The sequence below is a fragment of the Oncorhynchus mykiss genome, chromosome 11 (assembly GCF_013265735.2).
Source record: "Oncorhynchus mykiss isolate Arlee chromosome 11, USDA_OmykA_1.1, whole genome shotgun sequence".
Lineage (NCBI taxonomy): Eukaryota > Metazoa > Chordata > Actinopteri > Salmoniformes > Salmonidae > Oncorhynchus > Oncorhynchus mykiss.
In genome coordinates, this window is record NC_048575.1 from 78580284 (window position 1) to 78597945 (window position 17662).

The 17662-nt window shown below is 44.1% G+C and overlaps 1 protein-coding gene across 1 annotated transcript; it reads left to right on the top strand.

Moving 5' to 3' along the window:
- Positions 1-13540: 13540 nt before the first annotated feature.
- Positions 13541-15588, top strand: sdf2l (stromal cell derived factor 2 like homologue). The gene is given in 3 exon segments (NM_001195185.1): positions 13541-13718; positions 14943-15139; positions 15304-15588. Coding segments are annotated over 3 exon segments (660 nt in total).
- Positions 15589-17662: the final 2074 nt, after the last annotated feature.

Genomic DNA, 17662 nt, shown 5'->3' on the forward strand with positions numbered 1-17662 from the left:
AAAGCCATAGATTAGGACCTAATGAATTTATTAAAAAAATACTGAGTTCTTTATATGAACTGTAATTCAGTCAAATCATTGAAATTGTTGCATGTTGTGTTTATATTTTTGTTCAGTATGTTTAGTAGTGTTATGGCTTGGGGGGCAGAAGCTGTTCAGGTTCCTGTTGGTTCCAGACTTGGTGCATGGGTACGGCTTGCAGTGCAGTCGCAGAGAGAACAGGTCTATGAATTGGGTGGCTGGAATATTTGCCCATTTTTAGGCCCTTCCTCTGACACGGCCTGGTATAGAGGTGATAGATGGCAGTGAGCTGGGCCCCAGTGATGTTTTTTAAATGGTATTTTATTTAACCAGGTAGGCCAGTTGAGAACAAGTTCTCATTTACAACTGCGACCTGGCCAAGATAAAGCAAAGCAGTTCGACAGCAAACAACACAGAGTTACACATGGAATAAACAAACATACAGTCAATAATACAATTTATAGAAAGAAAAGTCTATATACAGTGAGTGCAAATGAGGAAAGATAAGATAAGGCCATGGTGGCGAAGTAATTAAAATATAGCAATTAAACACTGGAATGGTAGATGTGCAGAAGATTAATGTGCAAGTAGACTGAGCCGTACCCACAATCCTCTGCAGCGCCTTACGGTCAGATGCCAAGCAGTTGCCAAACCAAACAGGTGATGCAGACAGTCAAGATGCTCTCAATGGTTCAGCTGTAGAACTTTTTGAGGATCTGGAACCCAAGCCGAATCTTTTCAGTCTCCTAAAGGGGGAGAGGTGTTGTTGTGCCCTCTTCACAATTGTGTTGGTGTGTGTGGACCATTGATAATCCCTTAGTGATGTGGACACCGAGGAACTTGAAGCTCTCGACCTGTTCCACTGCAGCCCCGTCGATGTGGATGGGGGCGTGCTCAGCCCTCCTTTTCCTGTAGTCCACAATCAGCTCCTTTGTCTTACTGATGTTGAGGGGGTGGTTGTTGTCCTGGCACCACACTGCCAGGTCTCTCTGTGTTGTTACCTACCCTTACCAACTGTGGGCAGCCTGTCAGGAAGTCCAGGATCCAGTTGCAGAGGGAGGTGTTCAGTCCCAGGGTCCTTAGCTTAGTGATGAGCTTTAAGGGCACTATGGTGTTGAACTCTGAGCTGTAGTCAATGAACAGCATTCTCACATAGGTGTTAATTTTGTCCAAATAAGAAAGGGCAGTGTGGAGTGCAATAGAGATTGCATCATCTTTGGATCTGATGGAGTGGCATGCAAATTGGATTGGGTCCAGGGTTTCTGGGAGGATGGTGTTGATGTGAGCCATGACCAGCCTTTTAAAGGATTTCATGGCTACAGATGTGAGTGTTACAGGGCGGGTAGTCATTTAGACAGGTTACCTTGGTGTTCTTGGACAAGGACTGTAAACCTCTCATTGATGACATCTCACTGATGACATCTCACTGACGACATCTCACTGACGACATCTCACTGACGACATCTCACTGACGACATCTCACTGAAGACATCTCACTGATGACATCTCACTGATGACATCTCACTGAAGATATCTCACTAACGACATCTCACTGAAGATATCTCACTGATGACATCTCACTGATAACATCTCACTAACGACATCTCACTGAAGATATCTCACTGATGACATCTCACTGATGACATCTCACTGACGACATCTCACTGATGACATCTCACTGATGACATCTCACTGATGACATCTCACTCTCACTGACAACATCTCACTGATGACATCTCACTGAAGATATCTCACTGATGACATCTCACTAACAACATCTCACTCTCACTGATGACATCTCACTAACAACTTCTCACTGATAACATCTCACTGATAACATCTCACTCTCACTGACGACATCTCACTCTCACTGACAACATCTCACTCTCACTCACGACATCTCACTCTCACTGAAGACCTCTCAAAACATATCGATACAACAGTAGCTAAAACAGGGGGAGAAGTCTGTCCATAATAAAGTGCTGCTCTGTCTTAACAGCCCTATCAACAAGGCAGGTCCTACAGGTCCTAGTTTCTACCTTCTTAACAGCCCTATCAACAAGGCAGGTCCTACAGGTCCTAGTTTCTACCTTCTTAACAGCCCTATCAACAAGGCAGGTCCTACAGGTCCTAGTTTCTACCTTCTTAACAGCCCTATCAACAAGGCAGGTCCTACAGGTCCTAGTTTCTACCTTCTTAACAGCCCTATCAACAAGGCAGGTCCTACAGGTCCTAGTTTCTACCTTCTTAACAGCCCTATCAACAAGGCAGGTCCTACAGGTCCTAGTTTCTACCTTCTTAACAGCCCTATCAACAAGGCAGGTCCTACAGGTCCTAGTTTCTACCTTCTTAACAACACTATCAACAAGGCAGGTCCTACAGGTCCTAGTTTCTACCTTCTTAACAGCCCTATCAACAAGGCAGGTCCTACAGGCCCTAGTTTCTACCTTCTTAACAGCCCTATCAACAAGGCAGGTCCTACAGGCCCTAGTTTCTACCTTCTTAACAACACTATCAACAAGGCAGGTCCTACAGGTCCTAGTTTCTACCTTCTTAACAGCCCTATCAACAAGGCAGGTCCTACAGGCCCTAGTTTCTACCTTCTTAACAGCCCTATCAACAAGGCAGGTCCTACGGTCCTAGTTTCTACCTTCTTAACAGCCCTATCAACAAGGCAGGTCCTACAGACCCTAGTTTCTACCTTCTTAACAGCCCTATCAACAAGGCAGGTCCTACAGGTCCTAGTTTCTACCTTCTTAACAGCCCTATCAACAAGGCAGGTCCTACATGCCCTAGTTTCTACCTTCTTAACAACACTATCAACAAGGCAGGTCCTACAGGCCCTAGTTTCTACCTTCTTAACAGCCCTATCAACAAGGCAGGTCCTACAGGTCCTAGTTTCTACCTTCTTAACAGCCCTATCAACAAGGCAGGTCCTACAGGCCCTAGTTTCTACCTTCTTAACAGCCCTATCAACATGGCAGGTCCTACAGGCCCTAGTTTCTACCTTCTTAACAGCCCTATCAACATGGCAGGGCTTACAGGCCCTAGTTTCTACCTTCTTAATAGCCCTATCAACAAGGCAGGTCCTACAGGCCCTAGTTTCTACCTTCTTAACAGCCCTATCAACAAGGCAGGTCCTACAGGTCCTAGTTTCTACCTTCTTAACAGCCCTATCAACAAGGCAGGTCCTACAGGCCCTAGTTTCTACCTTCTTAACAGCCCTATCAACAAGGCAGGTCCTACAGGCCCTAGTTTCTACCTTCTTAGCAACACTATCAACAAGGCAGGTCCTACAGGCCCTAGTTTCTACCTTCTTAACAACACTATCAACAAGGCAGGTCCTACAGGCCCTAGTTTTGTCACACCTGGACTACTGTTCAGTCGTGTGGTCAGGTGCCACAAAGAGGGGCTTAGGAAAATTGCAATTGGCTCAGAACAGGGCAGCCCAAAGTGGAGGAGAGATTGACTTCATCACTACTATATGTGAGAGGTATTGACATGTTGAATGCACCAAGCTGTCTGTTTGAACTACTGGCACACAGCTTGGACACCCATACATACCCCACAAAGACAAAAAAAATACACCTTGTGGAACAGCGGGGACTGTGAAGCAACACAAACATAGGAACAGACACATGTATACACACACATGATAACATACGCACTATACACACGTACATGTGGATTTTGTATTGTAGATATGTGGTAGTAGAGTAGTGGCCTGCGAGCACACACTTAATGTGTTGTGAAATATGTTGTGAATGTATTGTTTTAAAAAATGGTATTCAGTAGACATTTAGTATACTAACGCTCAACACCCCTTGACTGTGGCAGGTGTCAGTAAACAGTCACCAAAACTCTGGATTATAAAACAGCTTAACCAGCTCTGGTGAGTAAATGGTCAGAGTGAGGGGTTCTCTCATTGGTGTCTGGCAGTAGCCAACATTGGCCAGTTAGCTTGGGTGCTTGACTGCCGTTGTGATGTCAGAACACGGATCAACCCTACTCCTCGGCCAGAGCGTCCAGTGTGGCTCTGAACGCTCAGAGCGAAACTCTGAATTTTATGAATGGACAATCTGACAACACTGAATATACGAACGACCATAGCGCACTGTGACATTCCAGATTGAATTTACGAACACACTCTTAATGTAATTTATCTGTAGTCTATTAAACGTCACAAATGAGCTATGAAAGTAAACCATGTAGCCTACTTTACTACATCTAATTTTGACCAGCTCCATCGCTTATTTCGCTAATGAGGCGTTAACCAAAAGGGACACATTAGATATGCCCCCGGCTTGGGAAACAATCCACTATCCCCCTGATTCCTCTTCGGACAGTACCCAAAATCATCTCCTGTCACTTGTCATCTCCTGTCATCTCCTGTCAACTTGACTTTGGGTTGAGGCATTATCGCTGGACGCTGGTGGAAAAGGGGACACAGCACAGCAGACAGACAGACAGACAGAGCGATTCAAACTACAGAGCTATTTTGTTTCCGCCGCGCAACACTGAGCTGCGCCGCAACAATGTATCGATGTTCAATTCACCGGTTTTGCGACAACTCAACAGTGGACTCGGTAAACAATGGACCTGATCGAACAGCTCATAGCTTCTGCTCTTTTCCGTCCATAAGAAACAAATGGATTGGTGGAAGAGGCAAGGCAGTCCAGGAGCAAGGAAGGAGGGTGTGATCAAGCAAGGCATCCCCCGAGGCTAGATGCCCTAAGGTTTTTATCAGAAACGGGCGTAGATTAGTTTCACCTTTTTTCTTTTCCCGACATGAGTTTGCGGTGTTTACTTTAAAAAAAAATCTACGTACAGAATTTATAGGAATATTGTAGCCGCCAAACGTGATCATCTCCTGAACGTTGTAGATAATTACTAATTTAAAACACTCACAAGAACACAATTTACTTGTTCTTGTTGTCCCCAATTGCCTTACTTCGTGGTAATTCTACCTATATGATTTGAGTCAGCGAATCAGGTCATTTGCATATCCGGATTAGAAAAAACATTTTGTTTAGCCCCATTGAGCATCTTCTTATTGATCCATAAAAGCATGTCCCGATGTTAGCCGACTGCCTGCCGATTGGACATCTAGTTGTCAAACTAACGCACTGGAAGGCAACTGGACTCATTCCGCTCAGACTGGGGAAAAAACGTCACTATGGTCACTTTCACAGCCTAATCATATAGAGGCAATGGCCCTAGCTATGGCCCTAGCATACCTACAAATGGATGAACATATAAGAAACAGGCCTACAATTGTTCAATTATTGTATCACATAAGAAAGACTATTGCAAGCGAGCACACTATATTTAAAAACGCGTTGCAATCTGCCTCTCTAGCATACACATCATACACAATAATAATAAATCATGGAATTCAATCGAAAAAGTACACAGTTCGTCCGACTGACTCACGGCTGCATTGAAATCCGTAGTCTAATTTTATGGATTCACGTGACCTCTATTGGATCAAAATGGTACTTTTATGTGACGTGTTTTAGGATTTATTTCTCTCTTTCCCCCCCCCCCTTTAGTCAAAGGAAAAACAAAGACTGATCATCACAGAAATAAAACATTCAGAAATCTTAATAATATTTATTTGTTTCTATGTTCTGTGAATTACTTATTTTCTTCTCAATGACATAATGGATGATGCATAATTGGCCAACATTCTAATTCTTTAATTCTATTGTTCCCATTATGCATTTGTCCAATCACTGAAACAAGTGATTGGACACGTAGTAAGCCAAGCCTTTTTTGTTTGCAAAAAAAAAATGACTAGGCCTACATAGTCTACATTGAAAGAACATTAGGCCTGTTACAGGCCGTTATAACGTCTGGATTCTGAAGAGGATGGATGAGCCAGATAGCTTAGACCCCGACAACAGTCTGAAGAGGATGGATGAGCCAGATAGCTCAGACCCCGACAACAGTCTGATGAGGATGGATGCAGCAGGAAGCTCAGACCCCGACAACAGTTTGAAGAGGATGGATGAGCCAGATAGCTCAGACCCCGACAACAGTCTGAAGAGGATGGATGAGCCAGATAGCTTAGACCCCGACAACAGTCTGATGAGGATGGATGAGCCAGATAGCTCAGACCCCGACAACAGTCTGATGAGGATGGATGAGCCGGGAAGCTCCAACCCCGACAACAGTCTGAAGAGGATGGATGAGCCGGGAAGCTCAGACCCCGACAACAGTCTGAAGAGGATGGATGAGCCGGGAAGCTCAGACCCCGACAACAGTCTGAAGAGGATGGATGAGCCAGATAGCTCAGACCCCGACAACAGTTTGAAAGGGATGGATGAGCCAGATAGCTCAGACCCCGACAACAGTTTGAAAGGGATGGATGAGCCAGATAGCTCAGACCCCGACAACAGTTTGAAAGGGATGGATGAGCCAGATAGCTCAGACCCCGACAACAGTTTGAAGAGGATGGATGAGCCAGGAAGCTCCGACCCCGACAACAGTCAAGTTTATTCTCTTATATCAGAATGTGACCTCTTCAGAAATCTAAAACTGTTGGACCAGGACCAGGAATGGATGCCGGATGAAGACACGGTTCTGTTCAGCAGAACCTCAGGCTCCTCTTCCCAAACCCCGTCATCCATTGTCAGTCTCTGCGACCCCATGGCTCAGTACCTGAATGAGGAATTCAAAGCTTTCCTTGAGAGAAGAGGGACCTACAAGGAGCTAGAGACGGTAGTTTCCAAAGTCCTGCTGAAACTTCTCCAGGCCAGAAAAGCAGACGGGGCCCCGCTGTTTATCAGCCCTACACCTGATAACTCTGCCCTCCATGATCAGAAGAAGACATCAACGTTAGACAAGGAGATGAATGTATCTCCATTGAATGTAACTGCTGCTGGTCCTTTGGCGGTTGACGCCTTTCCATCACCCACACCTAAATATGTTGTGATCTCTTCGGTCGAAGGACTTGACCTGGACCCCTCGACCAATCAGTGCACAGGAAACACGAAAGAGGTACCAGAGGAGCAGTCATCAACCATTCTGCGGATGGAGCAACAGGACTGGCTGAATAAGATGGCCTTTGACACCCATGCCGATGCAAAGGCAGACTACATTAACCCTGAGCTTTTCAACAAAAAGGTAAGTGCGCCGTGTGTGTGTGTGTGTAGGGATTGACATTTAAACTAGAATCGATAATTGAAACAATATCCCCCGCGTGTGTCCGTTTTGGTAAAAAAAAAAAAAAAAAAGCTGAGGGACGGGCCTGGAGAAATGTAACCACTCTCTAATTCATAGACAGAGCTATGGATGCAAGGACTGACCATCTATGATATCAACATTATACCATTTCTGGAGGTAATATAGTGTTTGTTTAGATTTACATCGTTTCCAAACATTGGAGTAAAACAAGCTTATATGTCGGGTTCTGATGGGGAGAAGTTGAATTAAACTCATGAGGTATTTAGAAGTTATATTCTTCGAGAGTATATGGGTCATTCCATATCCGCGAATTGAATGCCTTTGCCTCCCTTTGTTAGTGTTATTAGACATTTTGCACAAATATTGCATTTTTAAACACCTGCTATATTAAATGAAGTACCATTTAATATAGACCAGATGGAAAATTCAATAAATCAGATGTTGTTTTATATATGAATAAAGACTTGCTAGAGCCAAAATTCAGCATTTAAAAATGTCCATCCTCTTGTGACTTTTACTATTTCACCTAGTTAACCCCAACGTTTATTGAAGTTTTGACATCCATTGTAAAGCCCTATCTTTTTTTGTTGCTTTGACAAAGTAATTTGTGAAAAATATAATTTATTGCATGTGATTCGTGTTTTAATGTTAATTTTAAAAACACAAACATGTCCCTAATATTCAGTGTCAACCTTGTTATTAATGAAACTGAACTCTCGTTTTAATAGGGGTGAAACTATTCCTTTTTTAATTTATTTTTTATCTAAAGAAACACTGAACATCTAATAGTCAAATCCTAGTGTAAAATCCGCTGTGTTGAATTTCCTGTGCTTGCAGAAAGTACAAAATTTGGTGAAATAAAACGTTTTTTTTCTCACAAATTACACTACTCAAAATGCACCTAATTGGTTGAACGACCCATAATTAATGTAAATGTTCAGTGAAAGACAGATTAATGGCATTTATGGCAGTTGGGCAAGTTGAGCCTTCTCTGAGATATTTAGAAACCGATAACAACCAAAATGCAAATAATTCCAGTTATTTTTCTGCTTCTTCCCCTGACAGGCAGACAATACTGTATGTGGCATCTCAGCGTGTTATTTTTCTGCTTCTTCCCCTGACAGGCAGACAATACTGTATGTGGCATCTCAGCGTGTTATTTTTCTGCTTCTTCCCCTGACAGGCAGACAATACTGTATGTGTCATCTCAGTGTGTTATTTTTCTGCTTCTTCCCCTGACAGGCAGACAATACTGTATGTGGCATCTCAGCGTGTTATTTTTCTGCTTCTTCCCCTGACAGGCAGACAATACTGTATGTGGCATCTCAGCGTGTTATTTTTCTGCTTCTTCCCCTGACAGGCAGACAATACTGTATGTGGCATCTCAGCGTGTTATTTTTCTGCTTCTTCCCCTGACAGGCAGACAATACTGTATGTGGCATCTCAGCGTGTTATTTTTCTGCTTCTTCCCCTGACAGGCAGACAATACTGTATGTGGCATCTCAGCGTGTTATTTTTCTGCTTCTTCCCCTGACAGGCAGACAATACTGTATGTGGCATCTCTGCGTGTTATTTTTCTGCTTCTTCCCCTGACAGGCAGACAATACTGTATGTGGCATCTCAGCGTGTTATTTTTCTGCTTCTTCCCCTGACAGGCAGACAATACTGTATGTGGCATCTCAGCGTGTTATTTTTCTGCTTCTTCCCCTGACAGGCAGACAATACTGTATGTGGCATCTCAGCGTGTTATTTTTCTGCTTCTTCCCCTGACAGGCAGACAATACTGTATGTGGCATCTCTGCGTGTTATTTTTCTGCTTCTTCCCCTGACAGGCAGACAATACTGTATGTGGCATCTCAGCGTGTTATTTTTCTGCTTCTTCCCCTGACAGGCAGACAATACTGTATGTGGCATCTCAGCGTGTTATTTTTCTGCTTCTTCCCCTGACAGGCAGACAATACTGTATGTGGCATCTCTGCGTGTTATTTTTCTGCTTCTTCCCCTGACAGGCAGACAATACTGTATGTGGCATCTCAGCGTGTTATTTTTCTGCTTCTTCCCCTGACAGGCAGACAATACTGTATGTGGCATCTCAGCGTGTTATTTTTCTGCTTCTTCCCCTGACAGGCAGACAATACTGTATGTGGCATCTCAGCGTGTTATTTTTCTGCTTCTTCCCCTGACAGGCAGACAATACTGTATGTGGCATCTCTGCGTGTTATTTTTCTGCTTCTTCCCCTGACAGGCAGACAATACTGTATGTGGCATCTCAGCGTGTTATTTTTCTGCTTCTTCCCCTGACAGGCAGACAATACTGTATGTGGCATCTCAGCGTGTTATTTTTCTGCTTCTTCCCCTGACAGGCAGACAATACTGTATGTGGCATCTCAGCGTGTTATTTTTCTGCTTCTTCCCCTGACAGGCAGACAATACTGTATGTGGCATCTCAGCGTGTTATTTTTCTGCTTCTTCCCCTGACAGGCAGACAATACTGTATGTGGCATCTCAGTGTGTTAATAGCTCATTTACATTTTCTTGCAAATTATCGTAAAAAAAATATTTTTAAAATAATGTGCTTTTCAGACCTTCATGTCAATCCCAATCAGGTGTGTGTGTTTGTGTATGCGGTGCATTCCAGCCCTAATCTAACACACCTGATTCTAACTCATCATTTGCGCCTTAGAACCGGGATTGGCTGAATCAGGTGCTTGTATAGGGCTGGAGCAGATGCTGACAGATCCAGTAGCTCTCCAGGAGGACGGTTGGTGACTCCTGATTTAAACTGGACTGTGTAGTTAGGCTACATAATAGATCATGGATTTCTCCTCCTATTTTCACAGAAGCTTGGCCAGACCCCTCATCACAGGTACACAGGCCGTCTTCCTCCAGTGAGCAACGGCTCCCGGGGTTCGGACTCTACCACTACGACTCTGAGGGGGATCCTCCAGGCCGCCCTGTCCAGCCTTAACAGACAGACCAGGAGGGAGATATACCTCTCCCAGAAACTGGGAAGGATCGTCATCCCTTTCTCTGGGACACGATAGGTCGGCTAGGGAATGAAACGTCCCAGGAAGTCATTCTACTTAAGGGCAGATTCTGGGACACGATAGGTCGGCTAGGGAATGAAACGTCCCAGGAAGTCATTCTACTTAAGGGCAGATTCTGGGACATGTAATAAATAGTATCTTAAAGAACCTGACTCCAAATAGTGCCTTTTAATTCACAGGTTTACAGGAAGGACTGTGTGTGTGTATATACTGTATAAGGGTCATATGTTGATCAATTTGAGATCACAATCGTCTGAAGTAGTGTTTCTCTCCGTACTTTCTTTTCTTGTCTCCTCCTGTCCTTAATATCATTGACCTGAAAGCACAGGACAGGTGAAAGGAAAATGTATTTTGACATGTCCAGCTTTATATAGTGCATATGGAGGAAAGAGTAGTCATTGAATGATATGATGGTTGGCCAATGGGGTCCGTGTACAATGGCTACATAAAAATACAAAAAAAAACAAAAAAAAAAACATATAAACCCAAGTAATATCAAGGGGTCTTTGATTACCTACTAAATAAAACATAATTTTTTTCAGTGTAAACATTTGATTTGTCACATGCTTGGTAAACAACAGGCGTAGTAGACTAAATGGTTACTTCCGGGTCAGTTTCCAACAAGGCAGACTTAGATAAAAAAAAATATAGAAATAGTGACATGAGGAATAAACACACACTGAATAACAAATAACAATAACATGGCTATATACAGGGAGTACCAGTACCTAGTTAATGTGCAGGGGTACGAGGTAATAACATGGCTATATACAGGGAGTACCAGTACCTAGTTAATGTGCAGGGGTACGAGGTAATAACATGGCTATATACAGGGAGTACCAGTACCTAGTTAATGTGCAGGGGTACGAGGTAATAACATGGCTATATACAGGGAGTACTAGTACCTAGTTAATGTGCAGGGGTACGAGGTAATAACATGGCTATATACAGGGAGTACCAGTACCGAGTTAATGTGCAGGGGTATGAGGTAATAACATGGCTATATACAGGGAGTACCAGTACCTAGTTAATGTGCAGGGGTACGAGGTAATAACATGGCTATATACAGGGAGTACCAGTACCTAGTTAATGTGCAGGGGTACGAGGTAATAACATGGCTATATACAGGGAGTACTAGTACCTAGTTAATGTGCAGGGGTACGAGGTAATAACATGGCTATATACAGGGAGTACCAGTACCTAGTTAATGTGCAGGGGTACGAGGTAATAACATGGCTATATACAGGGAGTACCAGTACCTAGTTAATGTGCAGGGGTACGAGATAATAACATGGCTATATACAGGGAGTACCAGTACCTAGTTAATGTGCAGGGGTACAAGGTAATAACATAGCTATATACAGGGAGTACCAGTACCTAGTTAATGTGCAGGGGTACGAGGTAATAACATGGCTATATACAGGGAGTACCAGTATCTAGTTAATGTGCAGGGGTACGAGGTAATAACATGGCTATATACAGGGAGTACCAGTACCTAGTTAATGTGCAGGGGTATGAGGTAATAACATGGCTATATACAGGGAGAACCAGTACCTAGTTAATGTTCAGGGGTATGAGGTAATAACATGGCTATATACAGGGAGTACCAGTACCTAGTTAATGTGCAGGGGTACGAGGTAATAACATGGCTATATACAAGGAGTACCAGTACCTAGTTAATGTGCAGGGGTACGAGGTAATAACATGGCTATATACAGGGAGAACCAGTACCTAGTTAATGTGCAGGGGTACGAGGTAATAACATGGCTATATACAGGGAGTACCAGTACCTAGTTAATGTGCAGGGGTACGAGGTAATAACATGGCTATATACAGGGAGTACCAGTATCTAGTTAATGTGCAGGGGTACGAGGTAATAACATGGCTATATACAGGGAGTACCAGTATCTAGTTAATGTGCAGGGGTACGAGGTAATAACATGGCTATATACAGGGAGTACCAGTACCTAGTTAATGTGCAGGGGTACGAGGTAATAACATGGCTATATACAGGGAGTACCAGTACCTAGTTAATGTTCAGGGGTACGAGGTAATAACATGGCTATATACAGGGAGTACCAGTACCTAGTTAATGTGCATGGGTACGAGATAATAACATGGCTATATACAGGGAGTACTAGTACCTAGTTAATGTGCAGGGGTACGAGATAATAACATGGCTATACACAGGGAGTACCAGTACCGAGTTAATGTGCAGGGGTACGAGGTAATAACATGGCTATATACAGGGAGTACCAGTACCGAGTTAATGTGCAGGGGTACGAGATAATAACATGGCTATATACAGGGAGTACCAGTACCTAGTTAATGTGCAGGGGTACGAGGTAATAACATGGCTATATACAGGGAGTACCAGTACCTAGTTAATGTGCAGGGGTACGAGATAATAACATGGCTATATACAGGGAGTACCAGTACCTAGTTAATGTGCAGGGGTACGAGGTAATAACATGGCTATATACAGGGAGTACCAGTACCGAGTTAATGTGCAGGGGTACGAGATAATAACATGGCTATACACAGGGAGTACCAGTACCGAGTTAATGTTCAGGGGTATGAGGTAATAACATGGCTATATACAGGGAGTACCAGTACCTAGTTAATGTGCAGGGGTACGAGGTAATAACATGGCTATATACAGGGAGTACCAGTACCTAGTTAATGTGCAGGGGTACGAGGTAATAACATGGCTATATACAGGGAGTACCAGTACCGAGTTAATGTGCAGGGGTACGAGATAATAACATGGCTATACACAGGGAGTACCAGTACCGAGTTAATGTGCAGGGGTACGAGGTAATTGAGGTAACTATGTACAGTACATATAGGTAGCAGTCTAGTGTGTGTGCACAGAGTCAGTGAAAGCAGCCTTGTTTAGCGGTCCCATGGCTTGGGGGTAAGAAGCTGTTCAGGGTCCAAACCTGGTGCACCGGTACCGCTTGCCGTTCGGTAGCAGAGAGAACCATCTATGGCTTGAGCGCTAGAGTCTTTAACAACATGACAATCGTGTGTTGTTGTCCTCTGACAAAAGGCAATATTGTGTTTTATCCTCAGTAGTTTTCTAACCATCTTTTCATTTCCGCCTTCCAAACGTGACATCACAAGTACTTCAACCAATCACAGAACAGCGTGTGTTATCCTTTACTTCCGTGTTCAGGGACTTGTCAAGCTCTGATTGGTTTACATCAGCATTAATGTTTGAAAGTGCCTGTCCTTGATCTTCACATCCTCTCGCTCTCGGTTATGTCCGCATAGACACAAACATGGGATTAATTCAAACTCTCCGCGGCTTCATCAAATCCTTGTTGGTCGTTCTTTTGTGGTCCAAATGCCAGGGTCGGGAGTCCGAGTTCAACTATGTCACCTGCGGTTCACTTGTGAAATTGCTGAACACGAGACACAACGTTCGGCTGCACTCCCATGATGTCAAATACGGCTCAGGTAAACCATCATCATAAACCTTCATCCCAAAATTCAGTTAGGCGATTGACCAAGAATCAATGTCGTTAAATCAGAATATTGGTGTGTTTCAATCAATGAACAAATACATCAAACCCAACCTATAGCAAGCAATAAACCGGTTGGTCCACCCACATATCATTACTACAGGTCAAATTGAGAGATTTAAGCTAAATGTATAATGCGTTTAAATGAGTATAATAACCATACACTCTCTGTTAGTCTATATGACTGCTATTTATGTGCAGTCGACCTAGATTCGTCGAGAATCGAGCTCGCTACGGTGTCTCAATCAAGTGGAACACAATCGAGTGGGAACACTGTTGCAACAATGGATCCCATCAATCCAACGTATAACATTTTTATAGCAACACAATAAGCAGGTGCTTACGTTCAAGTGTGGCTATTGGATATTTCTTCTCTTTTTTTAACCACTGATCGAGACATAGAAGGTAGTAAGAGGTCTAGCCTAGTATAGTTTACAGCTAAATGTAAGCTTCGCTGTTCATGCAAATCTTGCCATCCCCAGAGAGGTGTCAGTTGCACCGGACACGGGTGTACTGTAGTCTAATACACAACAGAACCCAAAGGAGGAGGGATTTAACTGTAACACTGTACACTATTACAGGTGTAGCCAGCCATTTCGTGGAATTAAAACTGACCTCAATTATTCAAACCAAGTGCTACTTTTGTGTTCTTGAGGCTGCACATTTAGGCTTTGAAACTCTACTTGACTGTTCCCTGAACAGGTAGGCTAGATGGAAGCTGTATACTATACAAGACAGACAACACTACCCTGTAGTCTTCTATATGAACTGATACCTCTCTGGGGGGGGGGGCGGTATAATTTGTGGAACTTGTATAGCGGCAGAATAAGATACTGGGTAGGGCATGGGCTATTTCATTAAGTTTTTCACTCCCAACGTTTATTCCGAAAAATGTCCTAACTCTGGTAGCCTATAGACAAACATTATGAGTAAGCTGCGTGGTGAGTTGATGCCTTTTCGTCAGCTAGGTGAATTGGTCGTGCTACTTTTGTATGCTGTTGTTTTGTTGGCAACCTTGTACTTTACAAAGTTTTTGTAACAGATTTCTGTTGGAACGTTCCACAAATGATTACCCACCACCTCTCTGGCTAGGAAGAGGGGACTGAAGACAAGATGGCGGTTGAGGTAAAGCTGTTGTCTCCTCCTTGTTAAACTGTAGGCAGTGGACAGCAGTCTGTGACAGGAGTGGAGAGTGCAGATGACGCCAACAGTTACTGGAGGATTCGGGGGAAGCCCAACGGGACCTGCCAACGCGGCGTGCCCATCCAGTGCGGGCAGGCCATTCGCATCACGCACATGACCACGGGACGCAACCTCCACACACACCACTTCAGCTCGCCGCTGTCCAACAACCAGGTAAGAGAGGCAGTGGGCACACACACACACACACACACACCTAGGTGGCTGCTGTCAATAATCAGGTAATACAACACACATGCTATTTTAGCTAGTCACCGTCCCGCAACCAGGTAACAAACACACACGCCACTAACCCTCAATGTTGTCCGTCATCCTTTTAGGAGGTGAGTGCGTTTGGTGAGAACGGCGAGGGGGATGACCTGGACGTGTGGAAGGTGCAGTGTGACGGCTCCATCTGGGAGCGGGACGAGGCGGTGCGCTTCAGACACGTCGGCACCGACGCCTTCCTGACCGTGACGGGCGAGCAGTACGGCCACCCCATCCGTGGGCAGAGGGAGGTGCACGGCATGGGCACTGCCAACCAGAACAACTACTGGAAGGCTATGGAGGGTGTGTTCATTCAGCCCAGCCAGGAGCCGCTGAGACACAATCACGAAGAGTTCTGATGACGTCATCAACACTGCACCACGACGAGCTCTGATGACGTCATCAGACATCACACAATGTCACACCCAGGTAACATCTGAAATGAACCCTATTCCCTATTACATAATATACACTGAGTGTACAAAACATTAATAATAACTTCCTAATATTGACTTGCGACCCCCCCCCCGCCCCCACCCCCACCACCACCTACTATCATACCCTGTTCAAAGCCACTGAAATATTTTGTCTTGTCCGTTCACCCTCTGAATGGCACACTTAGGGGGTGTGGTTGTGAGACGTACATGATGTCTATGGCTGCGATGGAAACATGTGGGTCGCAACAGGTGTGATGTCATTGATGTTTGTTGAAATGTGTTTACTTTGTTTATGTATGGTTTATTGTAAATAAATAAAAAAAGACTTGTACACACAGATACACAATCCATGTCTCAAGGCTTAAAAATAATTTTTTAACCTGTCTCCTCCCCTTCATCTACACTGATTGGCGCAGCGGTCTAAGGCACTGTATCGTAGTGCTAGAGGCGTCACTACAGACCCTGGTTTAGATTCCAGGATGTATCACATCCGGCCGTGATTGGAGAATGTCATAGGGAGGCGCACCATTGGCTCAGCGTCGTTAGGGTTTGGCCCTGGGTAGGCCCGTCATTGTAAATAAGAATTTGTTCTTAACTGACTTGCCTAGTTAAATAAAGTGGATTTAACAGGTGACATCAATAAGGGATCATATCTTTCACCTGGTCAGTCTGTCGTGGAAAGAGCAGTTGTTCCTAATGCTTTGTACACTCAGTGTTTACCCACATGGCTCTGATCAAAAGTAGGGCACTAAATGGGGAATAGGTGGCCATTTCAGACACGTTCCCACTGCAGGAGGACACTGACACATTCTCATTACCCAACCAGGATCAATGGGGATGATTACTGACTACTGGCTCACATTAGGAGCATTAGACAGATGAGAGAGATGAATGAGAATCAGTTGGCTGTTTTGAATTTGATAACTTTGAACAATATGGAAAGTGAAGGCTTAGGCTATGATTAGTTTCAGAGGGAAATATTGATGTAATTCAGATGGTCATTCACCTGTGTACCCCTCAGCGACTGACTGAACAGATCCTGATGCTAATAAAAAACAAAAACATTCCCTTGATCACTTGCAACCAAGGTCCACCTCACTAGTTAGTAAAGAGAGTATCTATTGGTCAACACCTTGGCTATGAAGAGCTCACATACAGACATCACAGTGTGCTGTAAGGCCTTTTCCCCTTGGACATGACTCACCTTATTGCTCTTTTGTGCTTTTTGGGAGTGTTTTTCTCGTGTTTAGACTTTTTATGTTTATGTCAGGAAGGGATATGTTTTATTTGTGTACGGGAAGATCGTATAAGAAACTTTTACTCGTCCATTTGCAGTTGTGTCATCCAAGTGGATATTTTACACTGTAAATACACACAGGTTCAACTCTTAAGGTATGAAAAGACACCTTAGTTTGGCTTATATGTAGCGGTGTCTGTTGCTCCTTCAATGATACATAAACACGGAAATGTCCAGTATTGTCTAGTGGTGGGTTACTTGTAAGCGATATTTGAATGTGTACCTGCCGCAAGTCATTAGTAAATCAATAACTGTCTTGAAAACCAGAAATTAGACAGACTCGAGAAACAGATGTCTTCTCCATTAGTCCTCCTCCACCAAACTTTACAGTTGGCACTATGCATTGGGACAGAGTTCTCCTGGTATCCACCAAACCCAGATTCCTCCGTCAGACTGCCAGATGGTGAAACGTAATTCATCACTCCAGAGAACGTGTTTCCACTGCTCCAGAGTCCAATGGCGGCGAGCTTTACATCACTCCAGCCGACTCTCGGCATTGCGCATTGGTGATCTTAGGCTTGTATGAGGCTGCTCGGCCATGGAAACCCATTTCAAGAAGCTCCAGACGAACAGTTATTGTGCTGACGTTGCCTCCAGAGGCAGTTTGGAACTCGGGTGAGTGTTGCAACTGGGGACAGACGATTTTTACACGCAACGCTCTTCAGCACTCACCGATCCTGTTCTGTGAGCTTGTGTGGC